The sequence below is a fragment of the Protopterus annectens genome, chromosome 8.part0 (assembly GCF_019279795.1).
Source record: "Protopterus annectens isolate FY-2018-M chromosome 8.part0, PAN1.0, whole genome shotgun sequence".
In the NCBI taxonomy this organism is placed as follows: Eukaryota; Metazoa; Chordata; order Ceratodontiformes; family Protopteridae; genus Protopterus; species Protopterus annectens.
Genome location: NC_056741.1, coordinates 1,690,197,638 through 1,690,211,337, shown reverse-complemented (window position 1 = coordinate 1,690,211,337; position 13,700 = coordinate 1,690,197,638). Strand labels below are relative to the sequence as shown.

The 13,700-nt window shown below is 37.6% G+C and overlaps 1 protein-coding gene across 3 annotated transcripts in view; it reads left to right on the top strand.

Moving 5' to 3' along the window:
• The window catches only part of LDHD (lactate dehydrogenase D), a 1,439,596-nt gene that overhangs the window by 900,322 nt on the left and 525,574 nt on the right, over positions 1-13,700 (top strand). For all 3 annotated transcript variants that reach the window (XM_044081223.1, XM_044081220.1, XM_044081221.1), the window contains one exon: positions 6,938-7,081. In XM_044081223.1, coding sequence (XP_043937158.1) covers positions 6,938-7,081 — 144 coding nt within the window. The remainder of the gene's footprint in view (positions 1-6,937; positions 7,082-13,700) is intronic.

The window sequence follows — 13,700 nt, the reverse complement described above, 5'->3', positions numbered from 1 at the left end:
TTTTTAATTAAATGAGCTCTTGCAAAATATTATATGTGCTTTATGCATTTTGATGAAGTTAATACGACTGACTCTTTTTGTATTACTATTAATGCCGCTGACATTCAGTGATAAACACTTATATTCTAACTTGTGAAAAGTATGTTTAGAACATCTGCAAAATTATTTTATATATAATGAATTATAGTTACCTTTAAAATATTTTGCTATGGATGGAACAAACATTATAACTTATATTTTATTTATATTTTTGAAATAAGATACTATTTACAGTAACATACATGGAACAAGGTATTCCTGGTTTGATTAAGTTGTTAAACCACCTGCTATCCACATCACACACATCCAACACTCAGTCTTTAGCTACTGCCCAGAATATGTAATAAAACAGTTCACTAAACAAATGTAAATAATTGTTTAATATTAATAACAGCCACAAATTGAGTTTACTTTTCCTAGAATATTAAAACTAAATGGTTTTGTAAAACTAATACTCCTATAAACATATGCTTATAATCCGACTGAAATAAATCAAAATAATAACTTATGAACAAAATAAGATTATATAGATATATATGTAAATATGGATTCACTTTAGAAGCTCGAATTCCCAAAAACCCAAACTTCATATGGCTGAGACTATAAGATCGATTTTTTGGAAACTCGAACTCCTAAAATGAAACGTAAAAAAAAAAACACAAAAAAGTCATACATTGCTTTTGCAGGGAACTTCGCCCCCCTGCACCCCCCCATGTGGGGGGCTGTGCACCCCACACCCCCTACTTAAATATATCAACTCCGAGATCGCGCTACAGTGGGGAAAAGGGAAATCTCCCATTTTGTGCTGTATGCGGAAGTGCAAAATGGGAGATTTCCCGTTTCCTGTCAACATCGCAAAAAAATTAAAACATTACTTACACAGAGTACAAGGATTCTTGCCTCTGTGTGCAAGTAATGTTTTAAGGTAAGTAAAGTGTTTTTTTAACACTTTGCACATTCGAGTTACTGAAAGCTCAAACATATGGCCTTGAGCTTTCAGTAATTCGATTATGTAAAGTGCTCCCGTAAATATATATATATATATATATATACATGTAATTTCACAGTCTAAAATCAGTGATTGCCCTTTCCTAACACCCCATTTTCTTTTAAATATTTTACATTGTATACATTGATTCGACATTCATTGTGTGTAACAAAAGTAATCAACTAAACAAAGTGTGTACATAACTATGACTGACATTAATATAGTCTTTCATGAGCATTTTTGATAAGATGGGTTTTTATCTGATTCTGACCACTTTTATAAACAAATATCCATCCATCAGAAGTCAACAACATTGCTCCTTAAGATTCATTATAAACTGTTAAACACAGTAAAAAGAAGATAATGGCTACCAGAGTTAAATGCAGTATTTTCACCCAGTTCATTTGGCATTTACAATCTACAGTTATATTTAAGATGGCAGCATATGTTTTTCTGAGAGTGTGAAGAGGGTTATAAAGAGAGGGTCTATATTAGAACATCGAAGTTTCAAAACTTCGAATGTTCTAATATCGACTCCTATTCAGTGAAAGCTGAAAACTTTGAACATACAGAACAGCAATTTTTTTCCTAGGAAAAAATTTGCTGTTCCAAAACACACACAACACAAGCACACCAAACAAACAGCAGTCCATACACATACACCTAAAATCTTACTCCTAACCGTACACTAAACTATACTTACACCACTAACTATCCACTTAACTTAACCCTAACCCTAAGGTCCGTCACTATCATGCACTCACCTTACCCGCGCCCTAACCCTCACATCCACACAATCGCACACATACCTAACCCGCACACTAACCGTAACTCACCTAACCCGCCCTAACCCTCACGTCCATGCAATTGCACACATACCTAACCCGCACCCTAACTAACCTAATCCGTCCTCAATTGCACACTTACCTGAACCCAACCCATAACTTTCCACCATATCGCTGAAAATACCGAAGCAACAGAAACGGCAACCGAATTCTTTCTCTAGGAAAAAATTCAGTTTTCTGTAGCTTCAATATTTTCAGCTTTCGCTGAATAGGGGTCGATATTAGAACATTCGAAGTTTTGAAACTTCGATGTTCTAATATAGACCCTAAAGAGAGACAAGTGAGGAGATGCTAGGGCAGGAGGAGGGTTGATTAAGGATGGTGTGGATGATGAGAAGCTGTGTATATAAGAGTTGGTTCGGAAGCTCTAAACAGCTGAGTGTATGGAGAGCAAGACAGTGGTGAGATTTTGGTGGCAGGTTGGCTGTGAATTTGGTAACTTTGTTGTATGTGGTTTCAGGTTTGAATAAACTAGAGGACTGTACGTTAGTAAGGATTTGAGAAGAGTAAAAGAGGTTAGGAAGAAGATAAGCTTGAGTCAGTGAAATTCGGGAGTTGGGGGTAAGGAACTTTTGTTTCCTATAAAGAAGGCCACATTTTTGGTGGGTCTTTAAACAGTGGTATACATGCAGGTCAAATTTAAGTTGGTCATCAGCAGTTACTCCAAGGAGCTTAGTACCGGGTTCACATGAGATAATAGTGTTGTTAAGGGAGGAGATGGTAAAAGAGGATTTAAGATGATAGAGATTTAGGGAGGAAAAGTAGGACTTTTGTCTTTTTAGTGTTAAGAATGAGTTAGCTGTTAGTAAGCCAAGTTTCAGTGAGGTTGAAGGAGGGCTGCGTAAGGGTGAGCAGGTCAGAGGGGTTGTAGGCTACAGTGGTAATGGTACAGTCATCTGCATATTGTATAAGGGATGACTGAGGGCAGGATGTGTAGAGTTAATTAGTAAAAATGTTAAAAAGAAGGTGGGCCAAGAATTGAGCCTTGTGGGACTCCCATTTTTATAGGGAGGAAGGGTCGAGAGAGCTGAGAGCCATTTGACAGTTTACTGTCTGTTAGAGAGAGAGAGCTGGTAAACCAAGAGGTAGTAGTATGGGAGAGATTAAGTTGAGCTAGTCTGCAGAGAAGGATCAAGTGGGAGACAGTATCATAGGCTTTAGAAAGATCTAAGCAGAGGCAGGAGACCAGTTTATTATTGTCTCTAACTAGAGAGAGAGAGTTAGTGAAGGAAAGGGATGCAGTAGTGGTGCTATGGTGAGGGTGAAAGCCATGCTGTGTAGAGGTGATAAGGTGCTCTTTAGTGAGATAAGACCTGAGTTGCTTGTACACACACTGATGAAGAATTCTGGAAAGGGGAGAGAGTATAGTAATTGGGCGTTGAGTTCAACAGAGTTTCCACATTTATGGATAAGTATGGTGTGGAATTTCTTCTAGAGAGTAGGGATAATGGATTCACTGATAGAGTAGTTGATAAGTATAGAGACTGGGTATGCTATGGAGTTAGCAGGAATCTTTAGGAAGAGAGGTGGCAAATTATAAGCAAAGGGGGAACAAGGTTTTTGTTAGAGGAGACATTTTTAATGTAGCTGATAGGAATAGGATTGAGTGAAAGAGGGTAGTTTTGTGGCTGAGGGGTGGCAGAAGGTGGGGTTTTATTAGCGTAAGATGTTGACATAAGTTTACTAAAGGTATCTATGAAGTAGGTATTAAAGATAGAGGCAGTTTCCTGGACTGAGTTATCTGGGTATGGATTAGGAGTTGAGGAGTTACCAAGGTGAAGAGTTTGGTTGATAGTGTTCCAGTATGTTTGGGGGGGGGGGGTTAGGTTGAGTTGTTTGAGATATGTGATAGAAATTCTGTTTGTCAAGGTTTATATGTTTTTTGGCCAAGTTGCAGAGTTCTTTATATTTTTGGTAGTGTGTGAAAGATTTTGTTTTTACCCAGAGTTTCCAAGAGGAGTCTCTGCTATGCATGGGGGGATAAGGTTGACTTGGGGAGCCAGGAGGTGAGGGACAGTCAATTAATATTGACATTGTCTAGTATGATAGTTTCATCAGATATAGAATCAGCTGTCCAGTGAAGAATTTGTTCAAGTAAGGGAGTGCTATCTCCCGGTGGTAAATAGATTGCAGCAGTTGCAATTGTTACAGTTTTGTGATTGTTTAATTTACAATTAGCCAAGATGAGTTCAGCCCGGAAGAAAGAGGGAGGTGTGTTTGTTAGAGGGGATAAAGTTAGGTGGTTAGAGTACATAATAGGCTACGCCTCCTCCCTTTTCTGTGATCTATCTAAGATGTTGTAGCCAGAGAGAAGGAATTGTGGGTCAGACATATGACGTTTCAACTAAGTTCCTGAGATAGAAATTATATCAGGGGGATTATATCATGTATGGTTCCTCCATCTTCATTAACCTGTTGACCATAGTGCTAGAGTAAAATAGCCAAGTTTGCTAATAAACTACCAAACAAAGCTCACCGTCGCATCTCACTTAACTCAGATGGCTCAAGCTCCTCAACTTTAGACATTATCAACTGAAAATAGCTCATAAGATCTGCTATGAAAGAAAAAAATATCAGTGTTTTACTATTTTACTCCAGTGGTGCAGACCATCACGAGATTTTAAATGAAAAATTCACTACTTTGTCTCCACCAAAAAAGCTCATAACACCTTTAGGCAATCAAAGTACTCTACTTACATCTGTAAATTATGGAATTAACTCGATCCATGTCTCCCTGAGACATTGCACAATTAATAATCTTTAGTTTTACTTACCTTGTACTACAAGAATAGGTGGCAACTTCTCATTGCTAACACCTTCTTGACTAGTTTATGCTACCGGATTATACTGCCAGTCACTTCAGTCATTAGAAAACTGTTGTATAACCTCTATTTCTTTTATTTAGAATTTCTCAACTGTCTGTTTAGCATCCATGTTTTCACTGCTTTATTAGTTTACTCTATCAACAAATGTTGCAAAACTAGTGCTGCCACAGATTATTTCTCATTGCTTAATTTTCCATTTTCCAGCCGTGACTTTGTACTATTACCATCATGAGTTTGACGACCATTGCTAAAGCAAATATTACCTTATTAAATGTTTGAACTGTGCACTCTTATGTAATAGTTTTTTCTCCCCAGGCCTAAAGGATATATTATCCAGTCTGACTTCCTTGCCAGCAATTAAACATATAAACAGTTATGACTATTACATGGGAGCAGTACATGTTAAAGTGAACAATTTGAGATGAAAAACCCCCAAGTGATATGCAGAGAGATATATCAGAACTTTCCATGCATCTTACAAATTCAGGTAAGACAATAGTCCTGAGTTGAGTCCTTTCTTTGTCTCAGATAGTGCCTAGATTAAAAGAAACTATAATTGGCTTCAGTAACTGGTCATTCCACAGAATCCCATATATGTCGGCATGGGACAAGATGCTTTATAGTTTAACTTGCTTTGCTAAGAATGGCTTGCACATTTTATCTCAAGTCTATGCATACTGGCTAAATCCTTTGCTGCCCTCCTATTGCTTTTTTTAGGCAGAGTCCAGTTATAACTAACATATCATTCACAAAATCTGATCCTATTATGGTGGTTTTCCTCAGTGCCAGAAATCTAAACATTAAATTGCATAATCTCAAGGCACTCCCGGGATTTGGTTTAAACTTGGAGAATGCTCTGTCTTTTCTAGGGCTTTTCACTTTTCCTGCCTTTAGACCTAATGGTAACTGTAATGGAGTTTCCTTATTTGTCAGGAACAGATTACTTCCAAGACACTCACTCCAGATAGTATTAAGCATAATCCAACAGTTTATTAAAGAACAATTTCTTTGTTCCATGATCACCATGAAAGATTTCTCAGATTTCTAAATCATATTGCCATTTGCAAAAACTTCCTGATTTTGGAGTGACTTTAACTACCTTTCAATAATTGGAAACGTATACCTCCAAAGTAAGATATGCCCAAATATTCCAAAACTGTATAATAAATACATTTCACTTGAGCAGGTGGTAAATAAACCTACCAGACAAAACAGCATTTTGACCCGATTCTTACAAATATGGCCACCTGTTGAAGTATACCTTTGGTTATCTCCTTCCCCATTGAAGTCTGACTACAAACTTGTGACCTTCTCCTTTAAACTTCAAAAAAAGTCATACAGCATACCCAGCAGAATTTAAGGATTACAACCATTTTAACCTCATCTTACTCCAGTAATGTAGCTATGGTAGGGAGAAGGGGCAGTTTCCCAGTAAAAAACCATAGCAACTACTTGATACAAATGTACCAAATGATTTGCTAGAGAAGAAAAGGATTTTTTTTTTGCATTCATGTAGAGGAGGAGTTTTTTTTTTTCTAGGAGGGCCACCAGTATGGGGGACAGCACTGTGTGCAAAACCAGCCTAGCTAGCTACTCTTCTAACTTACTCTGCAACAAAATATCAAAATTCGTTTATAACTACATTGACCTTAATATAGCAGCAGGCTTCAGTAAGGAATTCTATAACCATTGTGAACATTCTGTTGCATTATTGATCCTGATTGTGTAAATGAAATGTACTGGACAGCAGGATCTATACTGCTATATTTTATAGTTAAAAAAACTCTGTTCCAGTTTGTATTAAGGCAGGAGCTTCCCTCTTAAACTCAGAACTGCTCTACTGTTTTATTAATTTTATAATTGTAACAAAAACTGTAATTAAATACTTGTACTGTTCTGAAGCTTTTCCCCTGGGTCTCTGCTGAAAATAGGTTTCTGCTGAAACTGTTTGTTGTGGCTCACATACTGAAGGGAATTCAATGTATATCTCATTTAGTAAGATAAGATTATGAACAGTTACGGTATGTTTACAAGTATCTTTGTTAACGTATATTTGTATTTCTTATGTGTGTGGAGTGTGAGTCCTCTGCTCCCTGTAAGTGGACTGTAGAAGTTGTTATACCTCTGTTGGTAATTACTGAAAAGCATAAATTTTATAAATGGAATGACTAGTTTGAGAGTGAGAAGCCTTCCTTGGTTAGTGCTGTGTATGTTATATTTCATTTGAATTTGTTGTATCCAGGGAGGTGTATGCTTTGACCTCATGAAAATGGACAAGATACTGAATCTGAATGGTGAAGACTTTGATGTCACAGTTGAAGCTGGAGTAACGAGGAAGGCTCTCAACAACTACCTGCGTGATACTGGCCTCTGGTTTCCTGTTGGTAAGATATGTTACTATTAATTCTAAAGGCTACAGACCACATTTATTTTATTATTCTTATTTACATATAAAAGAATGTTATAACTTGTGCTAGAGTTTCTTATTAGGGTCTTTGGGGGCTATCCTATTTTGTGGGTGTTGCCTTGTGAGATTTTGGTAGCAGAATTAGGAGATGTAAACTGTTGGCATAATGGTTAATGTCTTCTCCTCCCATGCACAATGTACAAGGTTTGATCTTGACGGCTGACCACGGCCTGTTTGGAGATTGCATATTCTCCATGTGTCTTTGTGGGATTTCTCCCACCTCTGAAAAACCTGCTCAGTGTTTTCATCTCAAACTCACCTAAATAGAGTTGTGGGCAGCACAGATTCTAGATGGTTCCCTGTATGGGAAGGGTTGTACAGAGTGGTACTTTTGGCATCTAGCATGGTGCACAGTATCCTCAAGATAAGAGAACATGGATCACAGACTGCATTCCGTGGCACAGCTAGCTACTCAACAGTGTAAAAATATGGCTGTAGGTGCTCAGGTCATGTCAACTATTGCCAAAATGGGCATTATTTGCTGGACCCAGTCTACTCTGGCTTATGCCAGGCACCCATGCTAACAGTGGGAGATGTGTGTACTTGCCATAAAGCTCAGCAGTTCTGGGTCAGTAAGCTACTGGCCGCTTGGTGTCCAGTTGCCCAGCTTGGGTTACCTGGGTTGGCTCTTGAGTGAAAGCTGGGCATAAAACCAATCAACCTGCTAAGCATAAACTATGAATAGCGACACTCACTGTAGGTTCACTGGCAGGACATAGCTTGGAGGTGGATGACGTGATGGTACGGAGGATTCTGGACATCCTATGTATCCAGGAGGCAAGGTGGATGGGCAGTGTAGCAAGGTCTCTTGACTTGAGAGCCAGAGTCTACTACCCAGGAAGAGGACAGGCTAAAAATGGTGTGAGAATTGTAGTAAGGTAGTAATAGACTCATGGCAGTCAGACTCCAGCTTAATGACAGTATTCATAATCTCAGCCTATGCCCTGCAGCAGAGTTGTGATAGTGAGGAAAAGAGTACATTCAGGCAGCAGTTTCAAGACCTAAAGCAGGACAACAGGAACTGGTACTGATAATGGGTGACCTGAATGCACATATTGGGACAAAGAGAACAGATTGCTGTTGCCCCACTCAAGAAGGAAAGACCATTCTAGACTTATGTCTGGCAAATGGCTTGATGGTAGCCAACAGATGGTTCTGAAAAGAGACTATCACAAGATCACACACAAAAGTGGCCAACATGCAACTTGTGTTGAGTTCCTCCTAATCAGGAAAGGAAATTGGGGTGAAATCAGTAATTGCAAAGTCATCCCTACAGCAAAAACATAAAGTTGTCACAATCAGGTGCAAGCAGGGGTCAGAGAAGGCTAGGTCAACAGAGACCAGGGTGAAGACCTGGAAGCGGATGGTAAGGAAATCTCAACAATTCAAGGAGTTACTTGGGGGGAGGGGGGGTTCTAGCATCTCTTGAAGAAGAAGAGGAAATAGGTAGAGTTGAAGATTGACAACAACTCAAAACAGCATGTGTAAGGGCTACAGAACAGATGTGTCCGAGACGGATAAGGTACATAAGGAAATAACAAGAAATAAGCACTTTGGAGCTCCAAACAAGTGGGTAAAATGAAAAAATGTTTTTAATGATCACATAAATCCAGACCACAAATGAAACACAAAATGCTTAACTGTTTCACCATGTTTTTCGTCCCCAATAGAACTTCAGATGTAAAACAGTTATAAAAATCAATTGAGTCTTTAAATACTCTTTAAAAAAAAAAAAAATTATCCAATCCATTTCATTTTAGACAAATACTAATAAATATTCATAAGGACATGCTGACAAAGTCATAAATATTCATGTGAAGCGCACTCTCATCAAATAAAATAAATAAAAACTTCATTCTTTCCAATACCATAAAATTCATATAAAGTATTGCCTAATCGGCTATAACAATATAAATGAATGACATCTATTAAGAAATAAATGCCTAAAACAACATATAAAAATACACTAAAATATTTATATAGAACCAACTAACTACATCCTACTAATGCATTTTACATAGCAATACTGTCATCTAGTGACTAAATGAATACTTTAGTAGAAAAAACAAGCCGGAAAGAAAAATGTAACTATATATTGCCTTTTTTTTAAAACCACTTTCCTTATATGTATGAAATAAAAACAAATACATAAGTACATCAGACCATCAGTTTCATATTGCATATATATGAACAATGAAAAATGTTAGTATAGACATAATGTTACATATAAATAAGTTAAAACAGTACCTAGGGCAAAACCTGTTAAAATTTTTCACCACCTCATTAACCTAATACATCCCTTAAAATTACAAAAAAAGTTTTATATATTAATTTATGATATATTAATTCATCATAACTTTGCTGCTCTCATCTTTAAAATAGGCATCAGGGATACGTTCTCATTAAGACCTGGGGGTCTGCATGCATCAATTACCAGCTGCCAATATAGTTCTCGAACCTCTATTTTATTCTCCCAATCATAGGGGATACATTCTAATGCAAAAAACTTAAAGGCAGCTTCCGTACAGGCTATAGTGTGCTTATACAAAGCATTATTGACATCCAACTTACGAATATCATATATGTGTTCATACACCCTTCTTTTAAATGGCCTCTCTGTTTTCCCGACATAAAAGGAGGGGCATTTTACACATATAGCTATATGTATTATACCTTTGGTGTCACAATTCACAAAGTGCTTACTAGTCAGCAATCTGTCCCTGTCCACCAGGTATAAGTTCTCCCATTGTAGATATGACAACACTGCACACATCTACCACACTTAAAAGTCCCACATTTCTTTTTATGCTCTTTCTTAAATCTACTATTCTTTTCTAAAATATCCTTAATTTTTCTATATTTTCTATAGGTGAAAATAACCGGTTGCTGAAAAATCTTAAGGTCAGAAAAATTCAAAAATAGGTTCCAATTCTTTTGACTAATTTCTTTAATCCACCCTGAATCACTGTTATAGTCCAACACAAAAGCACCCTTAAACCTATCTTTATCATGTTTAGCATTGTCACCAATACTTTGTATGTTGAACCTCTCACTTTTTTTCACCCCTAAAATGGGGCTAAACCTATCTATCCTTCCATCCCTTACTTCTTTCATGACCTCTTCTATCATTTTTTTCAGGGTATTTTCTCTCCAAAAACATTATCTTTAAATTAATACATTCTTTTTCAAAATCTTCATTATTAGTGGTCATTCTAGCTATTCTAATATATTGTCCTTTTATTAAATTTATTTTTGTTTATAAAGATGGGAACTTGTAAAAAAACAGCTATGAGTTAGAAAAAGTTGGCTTCCTATATACTCTGGACCCCCAAACTTTTTTTTTACTATGGTCTTTGTATAGAGTAACATCTAAATAATTAAGTTCTTCCTTTGTAATATTATAAGTAAATATAAGAAAATCGGTGGTTCCATTAATATATTGAATAAATTCTTTTAATTTTTCATAACTATCAACCCAGAAGAATCATAGGTCATCAAGGTACCTTCTATAAAAGCACCAACAGTCTTTAAACCTAGAGTTCAAAAGGAATTTTTTTCTTCCACATGTTTAAAACAATGTTGGCATAGCTGGGGGCACAACATGTCCTCATAGCCATGCCTTTAATTTGTTTTAAAAAAATTCTCCTTCGAAACTTACATAATTGTTAAGTATTAACTCCAGAAGTTCCATGATGACCCTAATTTCTTTCCAGTTGACTTTCTTAACCTCTAAAAGAGCCTCCAAAAACCACTCCATACCTGCTTGATGGGGAATAATGGAAAATAGATCAGTAATATCCACTATAAGAAAAGTAATATTATACTTGTATCCCTCAGGGTTAATATTCCTTAAAAATCCCAAGAGTCTTTTAAAATCTCTTCTTGTTCCATCCACGCTTCCCTAATTTTCAAATCAACAAACTTCGCTAAAGAATGTATTTAAAGACTTAATTGATTTTTATAACTGTTTTACATCTGATGAAGTTCCATTGGGGATGAAAAACATGGTGAAACAGTTAAGCGTTTTGTGTTTCGTTTGTGGTGTGGATGTATGTGATCATTAAAAACTTTTTTCATTTTGCCCATTTGTTTGGAGCTCCAAAGTGCTTATTTCTTGTTATTTGGTTGGAGCTTTGCTCTTTGAAACACTTATATTTCAATTTTTGCGTAAGGTACATAAGGAAAGCTGGTGGTGGAATACAGAAGTCCAGGAAGTCATCAAAAGAAAGGAGGAGTTCAGGAAAAAGTGGAAGATAGAAAAGACAGACTAGGCTAGGAAGAAATAACGGTTTGACTAAAAGAGGCTAGGAAAGGAGTTGCAATAGCAAACAATGAGGCATCAGAGGCACCCCACCAACTTCTGAAGAACTGACTTACCAGGTTGCAAGGCAAAGACAGATAAAGTAGATACACCCTTCATAAGGGATGCCAGCAACAAATTGCTCACCAGTCCACATGACATCAAAGGCAAAGGAGTACATCCAGCAGCTTATGCATGAAGAAAATCACACAGAAAGTGGCACTTCCCCAGACTCAGCCTTCAGTGAGAAAAGAGGAGGAGCCCATCCTAGAAAAAGTAAGAACAGCACTAAGGAAAATGAAGTCAAGGAAAGCAGCAGGCTCAGATGAGGTCACAGCAGAGATGATCAAGATGTTGGGTGAGGTAAGGGAGAAATTGCTCCTGAGGGTACTTATAGTAGTGTAGAGGGAGTCTTATCCCAAATGACCTTATAATAACCATCCTAGTGCCATTGTGCAAGAACAGAGGGGGCATAGTAGAAGTATCAAACTCCTGTCACATTACATGAAAGTTCTGGAGAGGGTGAAGGAGAAACAAATATGCAGAGTAATAGAAATGAGGAAAAGTAATAGAATGGAAACTGAGCAGTTTGGATTCAGATCAGGATGCAGCACAACTGACCCGATGTTTGCAGTCAGATACCTGAGAAGAAGTTAGAAATGAGGAAAGAGTCCAATTGGGCATTACTTGACTTGGAGAAAGCATATGACATAGTCCCAAGAATGCTTATTTGTGCAGTTCTGTGGTAGTTAGAAGTCCCAGAAACCTTGGTAGAATTAGTTTAAGCTATGTACAAGGACCCAGTGACTCAAGTATGAGCCGTGTTTGGTCTTGCAGAGAGGTTACCGGTGGCAATGGGTGTGCATCAGGGTTCATCTCTGAGCCTACTGCTGTTTAAGCTAGTGATGGACTACATTAACAAACAGTTTGGAGGGGACAGGTCAGCAAAGTTGCTGTAGGCAGATGATGTGGCATTATAGTCAGACTCTGAGCAAGAACTTCAGCAAAGGGTAAGGAAATGGAATGCAAATTGAATGCAAAACTGAAGGCAAGTAGGATGAAACTGAGTATAGATAAGACAGTTTTAATAGCAGCAAATGAGGGAAATCAGAAGAAGCTGAAAATTGAGATAGAAGAGAAAACAGTGGAACAGATTAACAGCTTCAGGTATCTTGGATGGGAGGTTGAGGACAAGAGACGTCTGAATGAGGAGGTTAAAGTGAGAATCAGAGGGGCTGCAGCCAATTGGCACAGAGTGACAGGGGTAGTGTGTGATAGAAAAATGAAAGGAGTTGAAAAGTAAGTTTTACAAAACAGTGGTGTGACTAGTAGTATTGTATGGTACACAAACCTGGGAAGTAAAGGCAGAGCAGGTGAGAAAGGTAGAGGTGATGGAGATGGGTGGTAGAATGCACACTTTGGGACAGTAAAAATGCGGACATAAGAGCCAGTTAGAGGAGCAGTCAAAGAGAACAGATTACATTGGTTTGGGCATATGTGCAGGAAAGCAGAAGAAATCTGGTGAGGAAGATTTGGGTCAGACAGGAAGAAGGCAAGCGAAAACAATGATGTGTAGTAAAAAGAAAGTGGATGGATTGTGTAATTGAATACTTGCAACATTCAGACCTGAGTGTTGAAGAGAGTGGCATTGTATAGGGAGAGATGGTGACGTGACACAAAACCCTGACCCCATATAGAAAAAGAGAAAAAGGGAGTTGATGATGATGATGTTGATGTTGATGAATTAGGATATTGAGGATGAACAGCTTTGGATGACAGAACTCCACAATTTCATTTTTATGTAATCAGATAAAAATACATGATTGTGCAACACACAGAAGTGCAGCCAAGCTCCTCAGCTGTGTACGTTGGCGTGTAAAAGCCCTAAGTATGTACGAGAAAGTATAATATTCCTCATCTCTGAGCACAGCATTCCACTAAAGCGTTTCATTTGTTTAGTACTTTTTTCCAAGTCAGAGCAAAAACAAACTTGCTTCCAAATGTTACTTCACCCAGGGAAGGGACAAAGAACCATGCATGTTGTAGAAGGATTAAAATATACATTATGATTTTGTACAAAAGGCAGTAGTCTCAGTCATTTTGAGCAAATAAAAGTACTGGCAGGATACAGTTATGTTCCCTTCAGTCTCTGATTGCATTCAAGTCACAAGAACTCTGCTGTGCATCATATCAAATTCACAGTCACAAGGAATCTACTGTGCATCATATCAAATTC